The 14,511-nt window shown below is 40.1% G+C and overlaps 1 protein-coding gene across 1 annotated transcript in view; it reads right to left on the minus strand.

Annotated features, from left to right (window-relative positions):
• FRZB (frizzled related protein) overlaps window positions 1-14,059 on the minus strand; it is a 34,343-nt gene extending 20,284 nt beyond the window's left edge. Inside the window, exons 1-2 of the mRNA XM_004267402.3 lie at window positions 12,758-14,059; window positions 5,754-5,801 (exon numbers count right to left, since the gene is read on the minus strand). Of these exons, the coding sequence (XP_004267450.1) occupies window positions 5,754-5,801; window positions 12,758-13,235 (526 nt within the window). The 5' untranslated portion in view covers window positions 13,236-14,059. The remainder of the gene's footprint in view (window positions 1-5,753; window positions 5,802-12,757) is intronic.
• Window positions 14,060-14,511: the final 452 nt, after the last annotated feature.

The raw sequence follows: 14,511 nt of genomic DNA on the forward strand, positions 1-14,511 counted from the left end.
GAAGACTGTTAGCCTTTGAGGCAAAGGATAAATTAACTGGAGAGAAAGAATTTCATTTCCAGATTCCAGACAGAAACAGCTTGACACTTTTGAAAGAGGGGGTTATGAAGGTTACAATGTTTTTGTGTCTTCCTCATTTCCTGCTTTATCATAATCAACCTCAGCTGTTACATTACTCCAAAGCACAAAATTTTGAGTGTGAACAAATTTTCTTTTCTTTTGGAACATGTGACTATGTCAGTGTGTTTCTTCACAAGCAAATGAGCTTGGTTTTGCCTCCCTGTTAATTTGTTTTCATCACTCCCATTATACCAGGGGACAGGAAAACATTTATAAAAGAGAAACAGTAAACACTGAACCCTGGAACACTGTATTCATTCTAGGTAGTTTTACACATTGAACTATCTTTGTGTATGAATGTATAGTGTCATTAATGTCTTCTCTCTTTCACACACTGAAGTGCTATATTATTCTAACCATAAGTTCTAGACAAATTGATAGCACATGCATGCTCTTGGCCTGAAATTTTGACTCACTAATTGTACTATATACTAATGAGGTTTTCTGTTTGTTTTCAGCAAACGTGAATAGCAGGAGTGATCCTTAAAATAGCACCACTACTGGACACCAGTGATTTCCAGCTAATTTTATGACACTATAAGAACACTCAATTACATTAAAAAGGTAACAACATAATTCTAAATAAATCATTTTAATTCACTTGTGTTTTTTAAGAGATAAATGTTTGTTTGGTGCACACTGCCTCATGTCAAATACTTGTCACTCTGATAAGATTCAGTGGAAATCAACAGTGAAAACTCTTCCAATCTAATGAAAATTGATGTTTCAAATTTATTTACAACTTACTAAAGATTCCACTTCCACCTATAAAACACCTTACAAGGCAGTACATACAGACCCAAACCAGTGCACATTACTATTTCCAGAAAGTAAAAAAGAAGTATACAGTAACTAACTGTAGTTGTTCCTGCAGAAACAAATGCAGCATTAGTCGTAGTAAAAAAACAAAACAAAACTAGAAACAGTGCAAACGTCCAGGAACATTAGAATGAATAAATGAAGTGTGGTATACTCACATGATAGAAAACTATATAGCAATGAAAATTTAGAAGTTCTGCTATACACAGCATAATGAAGAACAAAGGAAGCCCCACACACGCACGCACACATGCACACACACTATATATATATTAGGATTCCATTCATAAAAGTTGAAAATCAGGCAAAATTAATCTATGCTGTTAGAATTTCTGCTAGTGGTTACCTCTGGGAAAAAAGGTGGAAGTAGTGGTTTGGAAGAGGCACAAGGAAGTGTTTCTGGAGTGCTGGTAATGGTATACATCTTGATCTGTGCAGTGGTTACATACGAGTGTTTATTTTGTGAAAAGGCACTGGGCTGCATGCTTATGATTTGTGCCTTTTCTGCACGTATGCCATACTTCACTTAAAGGTTTATTTTATGGAAGGATGGAGTAAGGAGACTCCATCATGTCTCTCCCACTGAACACAGTTATCAAACAGAACGCAAGATGTTGCTACTTAAGGACTCTGAAAAGTAAACAGTAGCAGGAAGTTTGAGGAGAAGCTCAGTACCATCAGACTGATAGTGGGTTCATCATTCTTTCCACCTCTGGTACCTCCCAGCCTGGTTTCAACACAGCCAGGAAGTAGGTATCATGCAGAGTCCTCCAGGAAAAGCCCCCTGGTTCTGACTCAGGAAGTCAGAAATGGTCTCCTAACACTCCATTCTCTTCTATCCCCATCTCTGAAGCAATCATGGGACAGTGGTGGCAGCAACAGCTGCTGCAAGGGAGGTCCTTGGAAGCCTAAAATGCCGATGGAGGGGAACCTTCCTTTCTGATTGGATGACATGTGGTGTCAAGAGACTGGGACAAACCCCCATTGCTTTGTCCTCCACCACTTGGCCCCTGATACAGAAGAAGTCACAGGAAGTATATCACAGAGTGGGATAAATAAAGCTCCAGCTTTCTGGCCAAAGGACAAAAAGGGGGAGCCCCCAGGGAACAGAAAAGTACTAAGGCAATCACAGAGAAGGAGGAGCTTGGGAAATGATCCCATAAAAATACTTATGAACTGCTGGGCTCACCCCTGGGTATATGTGAATCTGACACTAAACAGTACACTATAGACTTTGAAAACTCGACTATGGTATAAATCACAGCCCTGATCTCACACTGGCCACTGAGTAGTGTACACATGGGATAGATCTGAAAGGCACTGCAAATGCCTTTGGAAGTGGAACTGATATTGAAATCACAACCCACAGAAGACTAGTCAGAATTTGCAGCCTAACCCAGTTAGGTAGACTGCTGCTAGAACAAAAATATCACCATTCCCCATATGATTTTAAGGACCCAAAGTCTTAGAACATAATATTCAAAGTGTCCAGAATCTAATAAAAAATTACTCTGCCCATGAAGAACCAGGAAAATCTCAATCTGTATGGGAAAAGACAATCAGATGACACAAATGTTGAAATTATCCACCCATGATTTTAAGGCAGTTTTATAAAAATTCCGCAAAAAGTAATGGTGAACACCCTTGAAGTGAAGGGAAAGATAGAAAGTCTCAACAATGAAATTCAGGATATAATAAAGAACCAAGAGGAAATCTTAATTTTGAAAATTACAATAACGGAAATTTAAAAGTTCACTGGATGGGCTCAACAGCAGAATGGAGAGGACTAAGGCAGGAGTCAGTAAACTTGAAGACAGGCTGATAGAAACTATCCAATGTAAAGAACAGAGGAAGGCTGGGAGGGAATGAACAGAGCCTCTGGGACCTGTGGGAAATATCAAAAGGTCTAAAATTCATATCATCATCAACTCACAAGTGGAGGAGAATGTGGTATAAAATATTTTTTGAAGAAATAATTGCTGAAAGCTTCCCAAATTTGAGAAAAGGTATAAACTTATAGATACAAGAAGCTCAATTAACCCTAAACAGGATAAACCCAAAGAAATCAATGTCCAGACATACTGTAATCAAACCGCTAAAAAGTAAAGACAAAGAAAACATTATTGAAAGCAACCAGAGAAATCTGATGCATTACTTACAGGAGAACAACGATCTGAATGACAACCAATTTCCCATGAGAAACACTGAGGACAGAAGTAAATGAACTAACATTTCTTAAGGACTGAATGAACTGCCAACCCAGAATTCTATATCCAATGAAAATATCCTTCAGGAATGAATACGAGATGAAGACATTTTTAGATGAAGGAAAACTGATAGAATCTGCTGCCACCAGAACTGCTCTAAAAGAAGTATAAAGGAAGTTCTTCAGACACAAGGGAAATGATACTAGAACATCAGGGAAGAAGGAAGAACAACAGAAATTATAAACATCTGTATAAATACAGTAGGCTATTTTTCTCCTCTTGAGCTGTTTAAAACATATTTAATGTTTGAAAGAAACATGAATGGTTCAAAGAGAGAATACTACATTGTCTCATGGAAAGATATATATATATATATATATATCTATCTATCTATCTATCTCTCAGACAGACACATACATGGGTGTGTCTGTGTGTGTGTGTGTGTGTACACATGTGCACATGAGAGAGAGAGAGAGAGAGAGAATGAGAGAGAGATACATTCAAATAACCCAAGAGAAAGCTAGGAAATTGGAAACAGGAATGAAAAAGAGAGGGAACAAACATAAAACAAATAAAATAGTGGCTCTGAATACAAAGATATTAATAATTACAGCAGATGTAAATGATCTAAATATACTAATCAAAAGACAAAGGTTGACAGAATGGATAGAAAACCAACACCAACAAAAAAACCAACTATGTGATGTCTAGAAGAAATTTAAAACATAATGATGTAGGTAAGTTAAAAGTAAAAGGATAGAAAAAGATACACCTTGCAAACACTAATCAAAAGAAAACTGGAGTAGCTATATTAACATAAAACAAAATAGACTTTAGAAAAAAGAAAATTACCAGAGATAAAGAGGAACATTGCATCATGAAAAGGGTCAGTTCACCAATAAGACATAAAAATATTAAATGTGTACACACCAAATAATATCACCTTTGACTTCATGGAACAAAACTGACAGAACTGAAAAAAGAAACAGAAAAATCCACAATATTTGGAGACTTAAACATTTCTCTCACAGTGATTGATAGATGTAGTAGATAGAAAACCAGCAAGAATATAAAAGAACTAAAAAAAAGTATCAATCAATGAATCTAATTGACATTTAAAGAACATTCCACCCAATAACACCAGAATATATATTTCCAAAGTGCACATGAAACATTCACCAGGATAGATCATATCCTGGGTCATGTAATAAATCTTAACAAATTTAAAAGATTAAAATCATACAAATTATATTCTTTGACCATAATGGAATTAGAATAAAAAATTAATAGCATAAAAAGAAAAGAAAAACCTCCAAACAGCACCAAATTTAACAACACCATCCTAAGTAAGGCATGAATCACAAAGGTAATCTCAAGGGAAATTATAAAACATTCTGAACTGAAGAAAAATCAAAATAAAACCTACCAAATTTTGCAGGATGCAACTAAAGCCATTCATAGATGCAGAGCACCTAGAACTCTTAAGTATTGCTAGTGCAAAATTGAACAGTCATTTTGGAAACAGTTTGGCAGTTTTTTATGAAGTTAGACATATCTTTGTCATTTAGCCCAGTAATCATATTCCTAGATATTTACCCTAGAGAAATGAAAACTTACGTTTACACAGAAACCTATACACAAATGTTTATAACAGCTCGGTCGATGATAGCCAAAAAGTGGAAACACCCTAAATATCCTTCAAGACATAAATGGATAAACAAATGGTAATACATCCAAGTAATAAAATATTCAGCAGCAAAATGGAATGGACTATTGATACATGCAAAAACTTAGATGAGGGCTTCCCTGGTGGCACAGTGGTTAAGAATCTGCCTGCCAATGCAGGGGACACGGGTTTGATCCCTGGTCTGGGAAGATCCCACATGTCGCAGAGCAACTAAGCCCTCAAGCCACAACTACTGAGCCTGCGCTCTAGAGCCCGCGACCCACAACTACTGATCCCATGTGCTACAACTACTGAAGGCTATGTGCCTAGAGCCCGTGCTCCACAACAAGAGAAGCCACTGCAATGAGAAGCCCGCGCACTGCAATGAAGAGTAGCCCCACTTGCCGCAACTAGAGAAAGCCCACGCGCAGCAACAAAGACCCAATGCAGCCAAAAATAAATAAACTAAATAAATAAAAATTAAAAAAAAAAACTTAGATGAATCTCAAAGGCATTTTGTGTGTGAAAGAAGCCAATGTCCAAAGGTTACATACTCTCATCATCCCACATATGGCAATCTCAAAAAGACAAAAGTATGGCAATGAAGAACAGATCAGGGATTGCCAGTGGTTAAGGGAGAAGCTCAAGGGAACTGGGGTTTTCTTGTTTGTTTTGAGGTTATGGAACGGTTACGTATACTGATTGTGGTGGTAGTTACACAAATCTAAACATGCATTAAAAGTCATAGACCTATACACCAAAACAAAAGATCAAATTTTACCATGTTAATTTAAAAAATAAAATTAATACAAATAAATATTTTTATTTGTTTACTTTGCAAACATAAGACACAAACTTCCCCAAATAAGATTTGAATATCTAGGTAACATCAAGACTAATCTGACCACAAAAGAAAACCAGGAAGATAGTGATATACTCACCACTGCTTGCCCCTCTACAGTTTCCATTACTAGAATCCATAGGAAAATCTGAAAGGAGGTGATAGAATAAAGTAAGAATCATAACATGTTCATTATTATTTCAAGAATTCCCATATTAAAATCTAATTCAGTCACAAGCTGATTTGAGTAAGAACCCAGGTGTCTCAAGGAAATTGATTCTTGTTAGTGTTGTGAGGTTGACACTCTATCATTTGTAGGTCAAATAAGGACACAATGTATTCTTTCATGTGATTGACAGTTGATATACTCTTTTGAATCTTCATCAACTGTGCATACTATTTCAGTATTTAATAAACAAAGTTTCTGAGTTTCACAAAAACTTCCTGTAGCTTTAAAGCCCATGAATATATTAGGTATTCACCCAACACATTTCTTGATGACTAAAAGAACTAAATACACCTCTTCAATAAACAGATGTATCACACTTCACTGGCATACATTTTAATTCTTAGTGCTTAAGGAAAGCATGCAGAAAGCATTCTTGTGCTCTGGGTTAACTGCACACTAAACAGTTCATTTGCATAAAGGAAGCCTACCATCCAGGGGACTACTCAAGCCAGTGCAATTAATAGACACAGTAATAATTGGAATGTGCCATCAACTCTTTTCATGATCCCCAAATCCCAGAAAATGATAAAATGATAAATGGTAATGAAAATGGTAATTATGTAAAGTTCTTCTTTGTTCTAGTTTAGAAATCAGCCTCTAATGAATAACACTGAGTGCCCCAGCAAAGCACTATGCTGTACCTAATTATATGTTCTTACTGACACTTCAACTCAGTACACTTACACGAGCATTTTAGATTTGTATTAACACTTTATGTTAAATGAGTTTAATGCCTCTGTTTATCCTAATAGAAAATAATGTTCTTCCTCTGTCCTTTTTCTTCACAGGTCATATCATGAATAAATTAAACAAGGAGGGGTAATACCATTTTAGAACAATAACACCCAAAATTACAACTAATGAATTACTTTCCCAGGCTTAGTAATCATTAGCTGGTATTTTAAAAGGTATATCCTAGGGAGTTTCCTGGTGGCCTAGTGGTTAGGATTCTGGGCTTTCACTGCTGTGGCTAGGGTCCAATCCCTGGTTGGGGAACTGAGATCCCGCAAGCCTGCAGTGTGGCCAAAAAAATTAATAAAAAATAAGAAAAAAAGCTATATCTAAGGAAAGATGGCAGTCACCAAATAAAAATATAGATAATTAGGCAACAAAGGCTTGATTCTAAAATGTTTGGTTCCACTCAGGTCAGATACTATCAATTCTATTCTTGAATAAGTCTAATATTCATGTGATAATATGCATATGATTTATACAAAGATGATCTCTCCTTAAATTAAAAAAGTATATTGATCCACATTTAAAATAATTGCTTAATGTTAAAAGGTTGAAATAAAACTGAAAGATAAAATTCTTCTCTTGGAAAAAGAAAACCCCTTTGAAGCAGCTGAACCTGGGAGCTTGGTTTTCTTCTTTTACTCTTATTCATAGGAAAATGTTTCTACACTTTTTAAAGTGCTTAGACATCAGTTGTTAGAATTATAAGAGAGAAAACCAAAGTTTTCTGATCATAAATAATCCAAAACAATGTTTTCAGAAAGTTAAACTTAGGGATTCTAACAAAATTATCCTAAATTAAAATAGTGGGTATTAGTAGTAGGTTTTAATGCCCCAAGGATTTCAGGTAGGGGTCATATAGGTTTCCAGGAGAAGAGTTCTAAAAAAGAGCTGGAGAAGGAAAGGAGGGTTTTCCAAATAGAGAATAGCACATGCAAAGGTCTGGGGTGAGAAACCACAGGACTCATCAAAGGACCTGCAAGTCTTCCAGTGGGGCTAATAGAGTGGTGTAAGCAGAGAGAAAGGAAACTAGAGAGGTAAGAAGGCATGAAATCATGAAGACTAGAGGCAGATATCAAAGGATTTTAAACAACAGATTTGTACTTCAGAAAGATCACCCTGTTGGAATAGGGAGGCATCATACTGGAGGTCAGCAAGCCAATTATCATTCTAGCTCCATAATGCATGGAAGAAATGGTGAGGCCAAAACAAAGAAAGTACCATTAGGGAAGAAGGGGAGGGAACTGGATTCAGAGTAGATCTAATAGCACTTGATACCTGTTGAATGTGGGGGATAAAGAAAAGGGTGGAAGCAAAGCTGACTCCCAGGCCTGGAGTATGGGTGTGGCGGTGCCTCTTAACAATATAGAAAATACTAGAAGAGAATAGTCATATGAAGGTAAGGAGATGATGAGTTCACTCTGGGGCCTGCAGAGACTGAGGGGCTCAGGGTTAGACAGGAGAGTCTGGAATGTATGTCTTCTGCTGTCTCAGAAGTGCAGAGAAGTACTTGTTTCTTATCTCTTGGAATCCATTGTCCAGGACTGTCTTCTATTCTCTTAGGCCATATATAAATGGGCTTTTGAAATGCAATGAAGAAAACTTGTTCCTTTAACTGAAATCTGATGGTTGAAAGACACAGATTCTCTGTACAGTTAGTATCACCTATTTCTTCATAAGAGAGGAAATATAGCTTAAAATAGGTCCTGGTTTGAATCTTCTTTCTATTAATAGCTTTATGGACTTGGTGCACTTAACTTCTCTAGATGCTTCAGCTTCCCTTTGTGCAGATAAGAGTAATAGTATTATACCTACCGTGCAGTTATTACGAGAATTAAATAAATTAATATGCACTGCCCACTTAGAACAGCACCTGGAACATACTAGGTGTTGTTAGTTCTTATTCTGTGGCTGCTAATGATTCCTGTTCTGAGAATGACACGTCCTCTTCCCAATCACATTAATGTTGATTTACCATTTATCATTCACTTCACATGAGTATTTCTTTTTGTTCTTCACAATCTCAATGTTAAAGTCAAATGACTTGCTCAAGGTACAACATTAATGGCAAATCTGGGATTCCAACTAAGGGCCCATAACTTTAAAACTGGTGTTCTTTAAACTGAGGATATATAGCCAATTCTTAATCATTTAAAACTCTGTATGGTGGTTCTTGGTCTCCTCTTTTGATACACCTAGTAGGAGGAGAAAGGACAAATATAACTTAGTCATTTTTTCTATTTATAGCAAACAACTATTTAGAATTTTGTGGGAACGAGATAAAAGTGAATTATTGAAATACAATTTGGAAACTACATGAGATTCCATTACCACTGATAATTGTGTTAGCTATAAATAGAATTTAATATCATCGCATTCTAAAATTCTCTTCTCTACCCCATCCAGAGTGCCTTTCGATATTTTACATTATGAAGAAGCTTTAGAATCATGTTTTCTCTCTAGTCTTAATCTAAAATGTCCATTTCTCCTTTCCATTCCATTTTCCTCCTCATATCACACTAAATAATTCTCCCTTCTTGGTATTTGGCCCCTCAAATATTTGTAGAACAGGGCTAAAGAAAAGGCTGCCTGTTCCCCAGAAAGTGGAGAAATGATTAAACAGCAGTGCATGCATGTGAAAGTTGGAACAGCTCTGCCAGGCGAGAGAGGGCTGGGAGAAATGTGCTGGGCAAGAGCTGGGGTGACAACAAAAAGCAGCAATGACTGAGGAGCGATTATAAAGCCCTTGGCATGGCAAACCAGGAGGCTGTATAAACACCAGTTAACTATCATACCATAAATTTTCTTAAACACTCAACGTCTACATTTCTGAGATAAACTATTTGTAACTAACAGACATCCATCAGACTCATTCTTTATACCTATTGCTCCCAAAGGGATTTGTTCTTGAGCCTGAGGTCCAGGTCCATTTGTGTACAATGAAATACTAAGTTTATATTCAGGAGAAATAAGGTCTGCTTTCCCAGTTAGTTCTCAGTGTGAAGCTTGTTTCCCAGAGTTGAACTGATAAAGATCTAGGCCGTATCTGCATTTACCAACAGACCATGTTTGTCCAAAAAAACAAACAAAAAATCAATTTGAATAACAATGATAATAATGGTAAAATAGCAATAGCAACAGCAGCAATTTGTTGAAGACCTACTATGTACCAGATGTCCATGGGATGTAGGCAGTACGTCCCCATGTTACAGATTAGAAAACTTTGAATTGGAGAGGTTATATCATTTCCCTATAGTAACAGTTGGTATGAGGCCAGAGTCAAGATTCAATACCTACCTAGTCTGCCCCATTCCAAGCACATACCCTTTACTCACTATACAATATTAAAGATTTGACTAATATCTTAATTAACTGGCTGAATGACTAAATTGAACCGAATTCTCAGATAAAGCAGGTGTACATGCAGTCTCAACTCTCTAGTAAATATAAAATGTGGAAAAAGAATAAACTTCATGTGAATTTCTTAGTAATAATCAGGAAGATACGATCTTTTCTTTATAAAATTATGTTTGCCCCTAATATTTCAAAACAAAAAGTAGTTTGAAGCAATATTTCATTTTAATAAGATTTTGCTTTGTAAAATGTCCTTAAACTTGTTGGTGGAGTCATAATGTACTACAAGGGAACAGATCTGAGTGAATGGTATGATTTGAAAATCCTCTTGACATTGAAGGAAAGTAAAAGGTGGTTCCATTTTATTCAGGGAGACCTCATTTTTATATTCTGCTAGATTCTAGGCATAAGACATAGGAACTCTGTTTATACCTAGAGGAAGGAAAAAAAAAAACACCCTGCTTTGTGAACTACCATATCCCACTGAACCAAGGAGTATATTGCATCGTAAATTAAACTGGCCACATGTGGTAGTTCCTAAGTAATTCCAGGTGCCTGACAGTTTGACCCAGGATAGGGAGTGTAATTTTCAGCAAGCTGGCCTTGGAATCCACCATTCCATTCCCCTTCCCCACCTCCCCTTCAGCTCCCTCCTGCCACAGTCTCTGATTCACACTGAGGGTTATGGTAAAGGGAAAGGGAAGGGAGAACATCACTAAAATACAGTTCCAACTGCCACCTACCCCTACTTCTTTTTCTAGCAAGGATGCTGTCAGCAAAGCACATTATGGCATTTGAAAGCAGCTTAGCAATCAGGTTCCATGGACTGACAAATTGTTTCCATGCATGTCCTATTTGAGGGCTTCAATGAGGCAATTGTTCTACATTTGGTCTGATGATAGGTAACTTAAGGGACACTTAAGGAAACTGCTTTCCATTCATATTGACCATGGCTTTTGAGAGCCATTAACCTTGCCAAACCTCTCTCATTTGAGGTGCATCTCTAAGAGAGGTTTCAGAGCAAGAGGAAGAATGCATTTCAGTGTGAACCACGGCCACCTCATTCCTAGCCCTTGGCCTGAGAAGAGCACCAGCATTTAACTAATCTAAGCGTCTGGCAGGCCAGGGCAGCAACTGAGCTCTCCCAGTGTCTGCACAGCCTGTAACGTTAATGAGTACAAAAGCTCAAGAGTGCTCTTTTAGACCAAAGATTAATAAGAAATACATTTCTTTTTGATTATTTTAAACAACCAGTTGTTGGTTCGTCATTAAAATCAAGACGACTATAAGGGTAGTCAAAGGTGATAAACTGAGGTGACCATCAAAAAGCTCTTGAAATCTTCCTGTTCAGTTTGGTTTTGTACAAGTACTTTTCCCCTCCCCACTCACTGTATGTTAAGTGGGTCAATGTTCACAGAATGCAATTTTTCCAAATCAATTCCCAGACCACCAAGAACTATTTTACCTAGAAACGGACTAAGGACATGAGCTTAGGCTGAGCAAGTTGAGAGGCAGAAGAAAAAGTTGATGCCCCAGAAATGAACAGAGAAGGTATAAAGACATCACATCTAAGGGCAGAGTTGATCTGGGGAGGGTGTGAAAGAGGACCAATCATAAAAGATTGGGTTTATATTTAAAGTATATGAAGGGTGAAATTTTCGCATTTGGGGTAATTGGTAGGAATGATTTTGAGTTAGAATTAAACAGACTATAATGAACTAGATTTAGCTGGGGTCTTAAGAGTTATGACTTCCCTAATTAGACCAAACACTAGTGAGAAAACAACTTGTGATCGATTCCATTTACTGTAGAACTGTAATAAAGTTTTACAGTAGGGAAAGACTGAAATGAACCGGTGGTTGATACACACAGAGAAAGGGCATAAAGTATCAAAGACAAATTATTTGCAGAGCTTAAGAGTGGGATAAAGGGTGAGATTAAAAATAACATTACATGAGTGTATGATGATAACACGCCTTAAATATAACTCCTTTCATCCATATGTCATTTACAAAATGACTTGAAGGCATGTGGGAATGTGAAAGGAGCCCAGCAATTTCACTCCGCCAGCTCTGTGGCTGCAGGAAGTCTCAGGAGCTAATTAGCAGTGGATGGCAATGTTTCCCAGCTATTTCAGTCTGGAATGGAAGGACAATTTATCTCATTGAAAGGAGGGGGAAATTTAAGGTGAAGGTAGTTGCTCAAACTGGATGTTGAGCAAACACATACCACTAACATCTGTGGGTTGGAGTAAGGTTATTGGAATTATCTTGGCATTTTTAACGATTAGAAGAAAACAGTTCTTCAGTTCTCTGTTTTCACCATACAATCTTGACAAGTAGCTAAACACAAGGAATATAGAAAACTGATGACTGAGAATGCAAGAGAATCAGGCAAGAAAGTTAAGTGATTCTAAACAAATTAAGAAAGTAAGAAAAAAGCATCACTATAGGAGATGTGGTTACTTGGACACGTAAAGAAGCAGCGAAGGGGCAGTGTTGAGTAGAAGTGTAATGGGAGTGGAGGGAACTGAGTGTTTTAGAAATACAGATCGCCTATTGAAATAGAGTGCATCCGTTGGAAGGGTGATGAGGTGAGAGAAAAAAAGGCATGGTGCTCGACAGAGCAGTAATTAAGAGAGACATTAAGAGAGGTGATCCAAAGAGAAAAGACAGAAATCAGAGAGTAAAGGCAAGTAACAAGGACTCCAAGAAGTAAGCGGCTGGAGGACGCGCTTGGGCGGGGGGGAGGGGGGGCGCCGCAGGTTATGCAGTGTCAGGACTCACCGGCTCCGTCTGCAGTGACGATGGCCTCGGGAGAGATGCACACGCCGCGGTCATAAACCGGCAGCTCCTCACAGGCCAGGCTTTCCGGCCACGAGTGGCGGTATTTGATGAGGATGGGCTCACAGCCCTGCCGGGCCCGCTCGCACACAGACTTGCAGGGCTTGATGGGCTCGTGCTGGAAGTCAATGGTGCAGATGGGCGCGTACATGGCGCAGAGGAAGAAGAGCAGATCCGGGCTGCAGTGGGTGCCCAGCAGACCTTCGAACTGCTCGATTGCCAGGATGGCGTTGGCCTGGGTGCTGTGGTGCAGGTGGTTGGGCATCTTGGTCATGTTCCAGGGCAGGGACTTGCACAGGGGGATGCGGACGGGCTCACAGGCTGCCGCCCGCGATCCGGGCACGCGGAGCAGGCAGAGCGCAGCCAGGGCGAGCAGCCCGGCCCGCAGCAGCAGCATCCCTCCCGGGCTGCCGCAGACCATGATCCCGGCGGGACGGGGCAGGGTGCAGCAGTGCCGAGGACGCCAAGAGGCCCGCTCCGCCGTCTCCTCCTCCCCCCTGGAAGTGGACACAATGATCTGGGAGCTTCTCCTCCCCCGGCAATCTCACAGCTTCCTTGGATCAAATTCCCCCAATGGGGTACCACGAGCTTCGCCGAGCTCCAGCCGCCGCCGCCCCTGCCGCTCCTGCAGCTCTGGCTGCTCTTTCCCGACGTCTAAGCCTTCTGGGGCCGCAGCATCTATTTATTCCTCGCTCCCTCTGGCAGAAGCATCGGACTTCGCAGATGAATCAGTTGAGAGGAAAACAAGAGGAAGCGAGGGAGAAATAAAAACAAAAGTAGAATTCAGCTGAGGTAGTTGGAGCTCTGGGGTGTCACCTCCCCTGGATTACAAAAAGGTGCTAAAAGAAGCATGAAATGCTCCCAAGTGAGGAGGAGGACCGGAGGGGGGTTGGAGAAGGGGGGAACCAGAGGGCAAAGACTCCTGATGCGGGAGGGCGGTGCAGGAAGAGTTTGCAAGTCTTGTAGGCTGAGCAGAAGGTCCAATTTTTGGTGTGAGCCGCAGGCAGGAGAGCACCAGCAGGAGGAGCCTCGACGGGAGGTCTGTGGCTCCGACCCTCCGCTCTTCACTTTCCTACCTACTGACCCGACAGGCAGCTCCGCCCCGGTGCAGTCCCAGCCCTCCAGCGCTCGCTCCCCTTCCCGGGAAGGGAGTGAGGGGTCCGGAGAGAGGTCTGTGGGTTGGAGGCGGAGGAAAGGGAAGCCTGGAGAAGCAGTGAGGATGCGAGAACCCAAGACACAGCAGACTTGAGACGACCACCTCTTCCCCACCCACACACGGGGGAGCACCCCGTCAGCCCCCCACCCCCGGCTCCAAAGGAGAGCCCCCGGCCTCTCACTGAAGAGCCCACCCCAAATCCCCACGAAGGAGTGCCCCCAGTTCCCCACTTGGGAACCCACCCGAGTCCCACGCTCCCTGGAGATATTTCCTTTAAGCAAACTATAGCCTCACCTCTGTGATCACCGGCTCTGCAGAAAGTCAGACCTGAGGGGGGAAGACTTAAGCAACGTCACTCAATGTCCAAGTCGCAGGAAACAGGGACGCCTGCAGCGGTGTTGGAGCCTTATCAACCCAGAGCTCCTGACTACAGAGGTCTGCATTTTGAGTAACTAGGTGGAGGGAAATCGCCTTTCATACAAGGAGAAGAAACGCTATATAATTACAAATAGGCCACCAGAAGCAAGATATGGGTGGGTTT

The sequence above is a fragment of the Orcinus orca genome, chromosome 7, assembly GCF_937001465.1.
Source record: "Orcinus orca chromosome 7, mOrcOrc1.1, whole genome shotgun sequence".
NCBI classification, from domain to species: Eukaryota; Metazoa; Chordata; class Mammalia; order Artiodactyla; family Delphinidae; genus Orcinus; species Orcinus orca.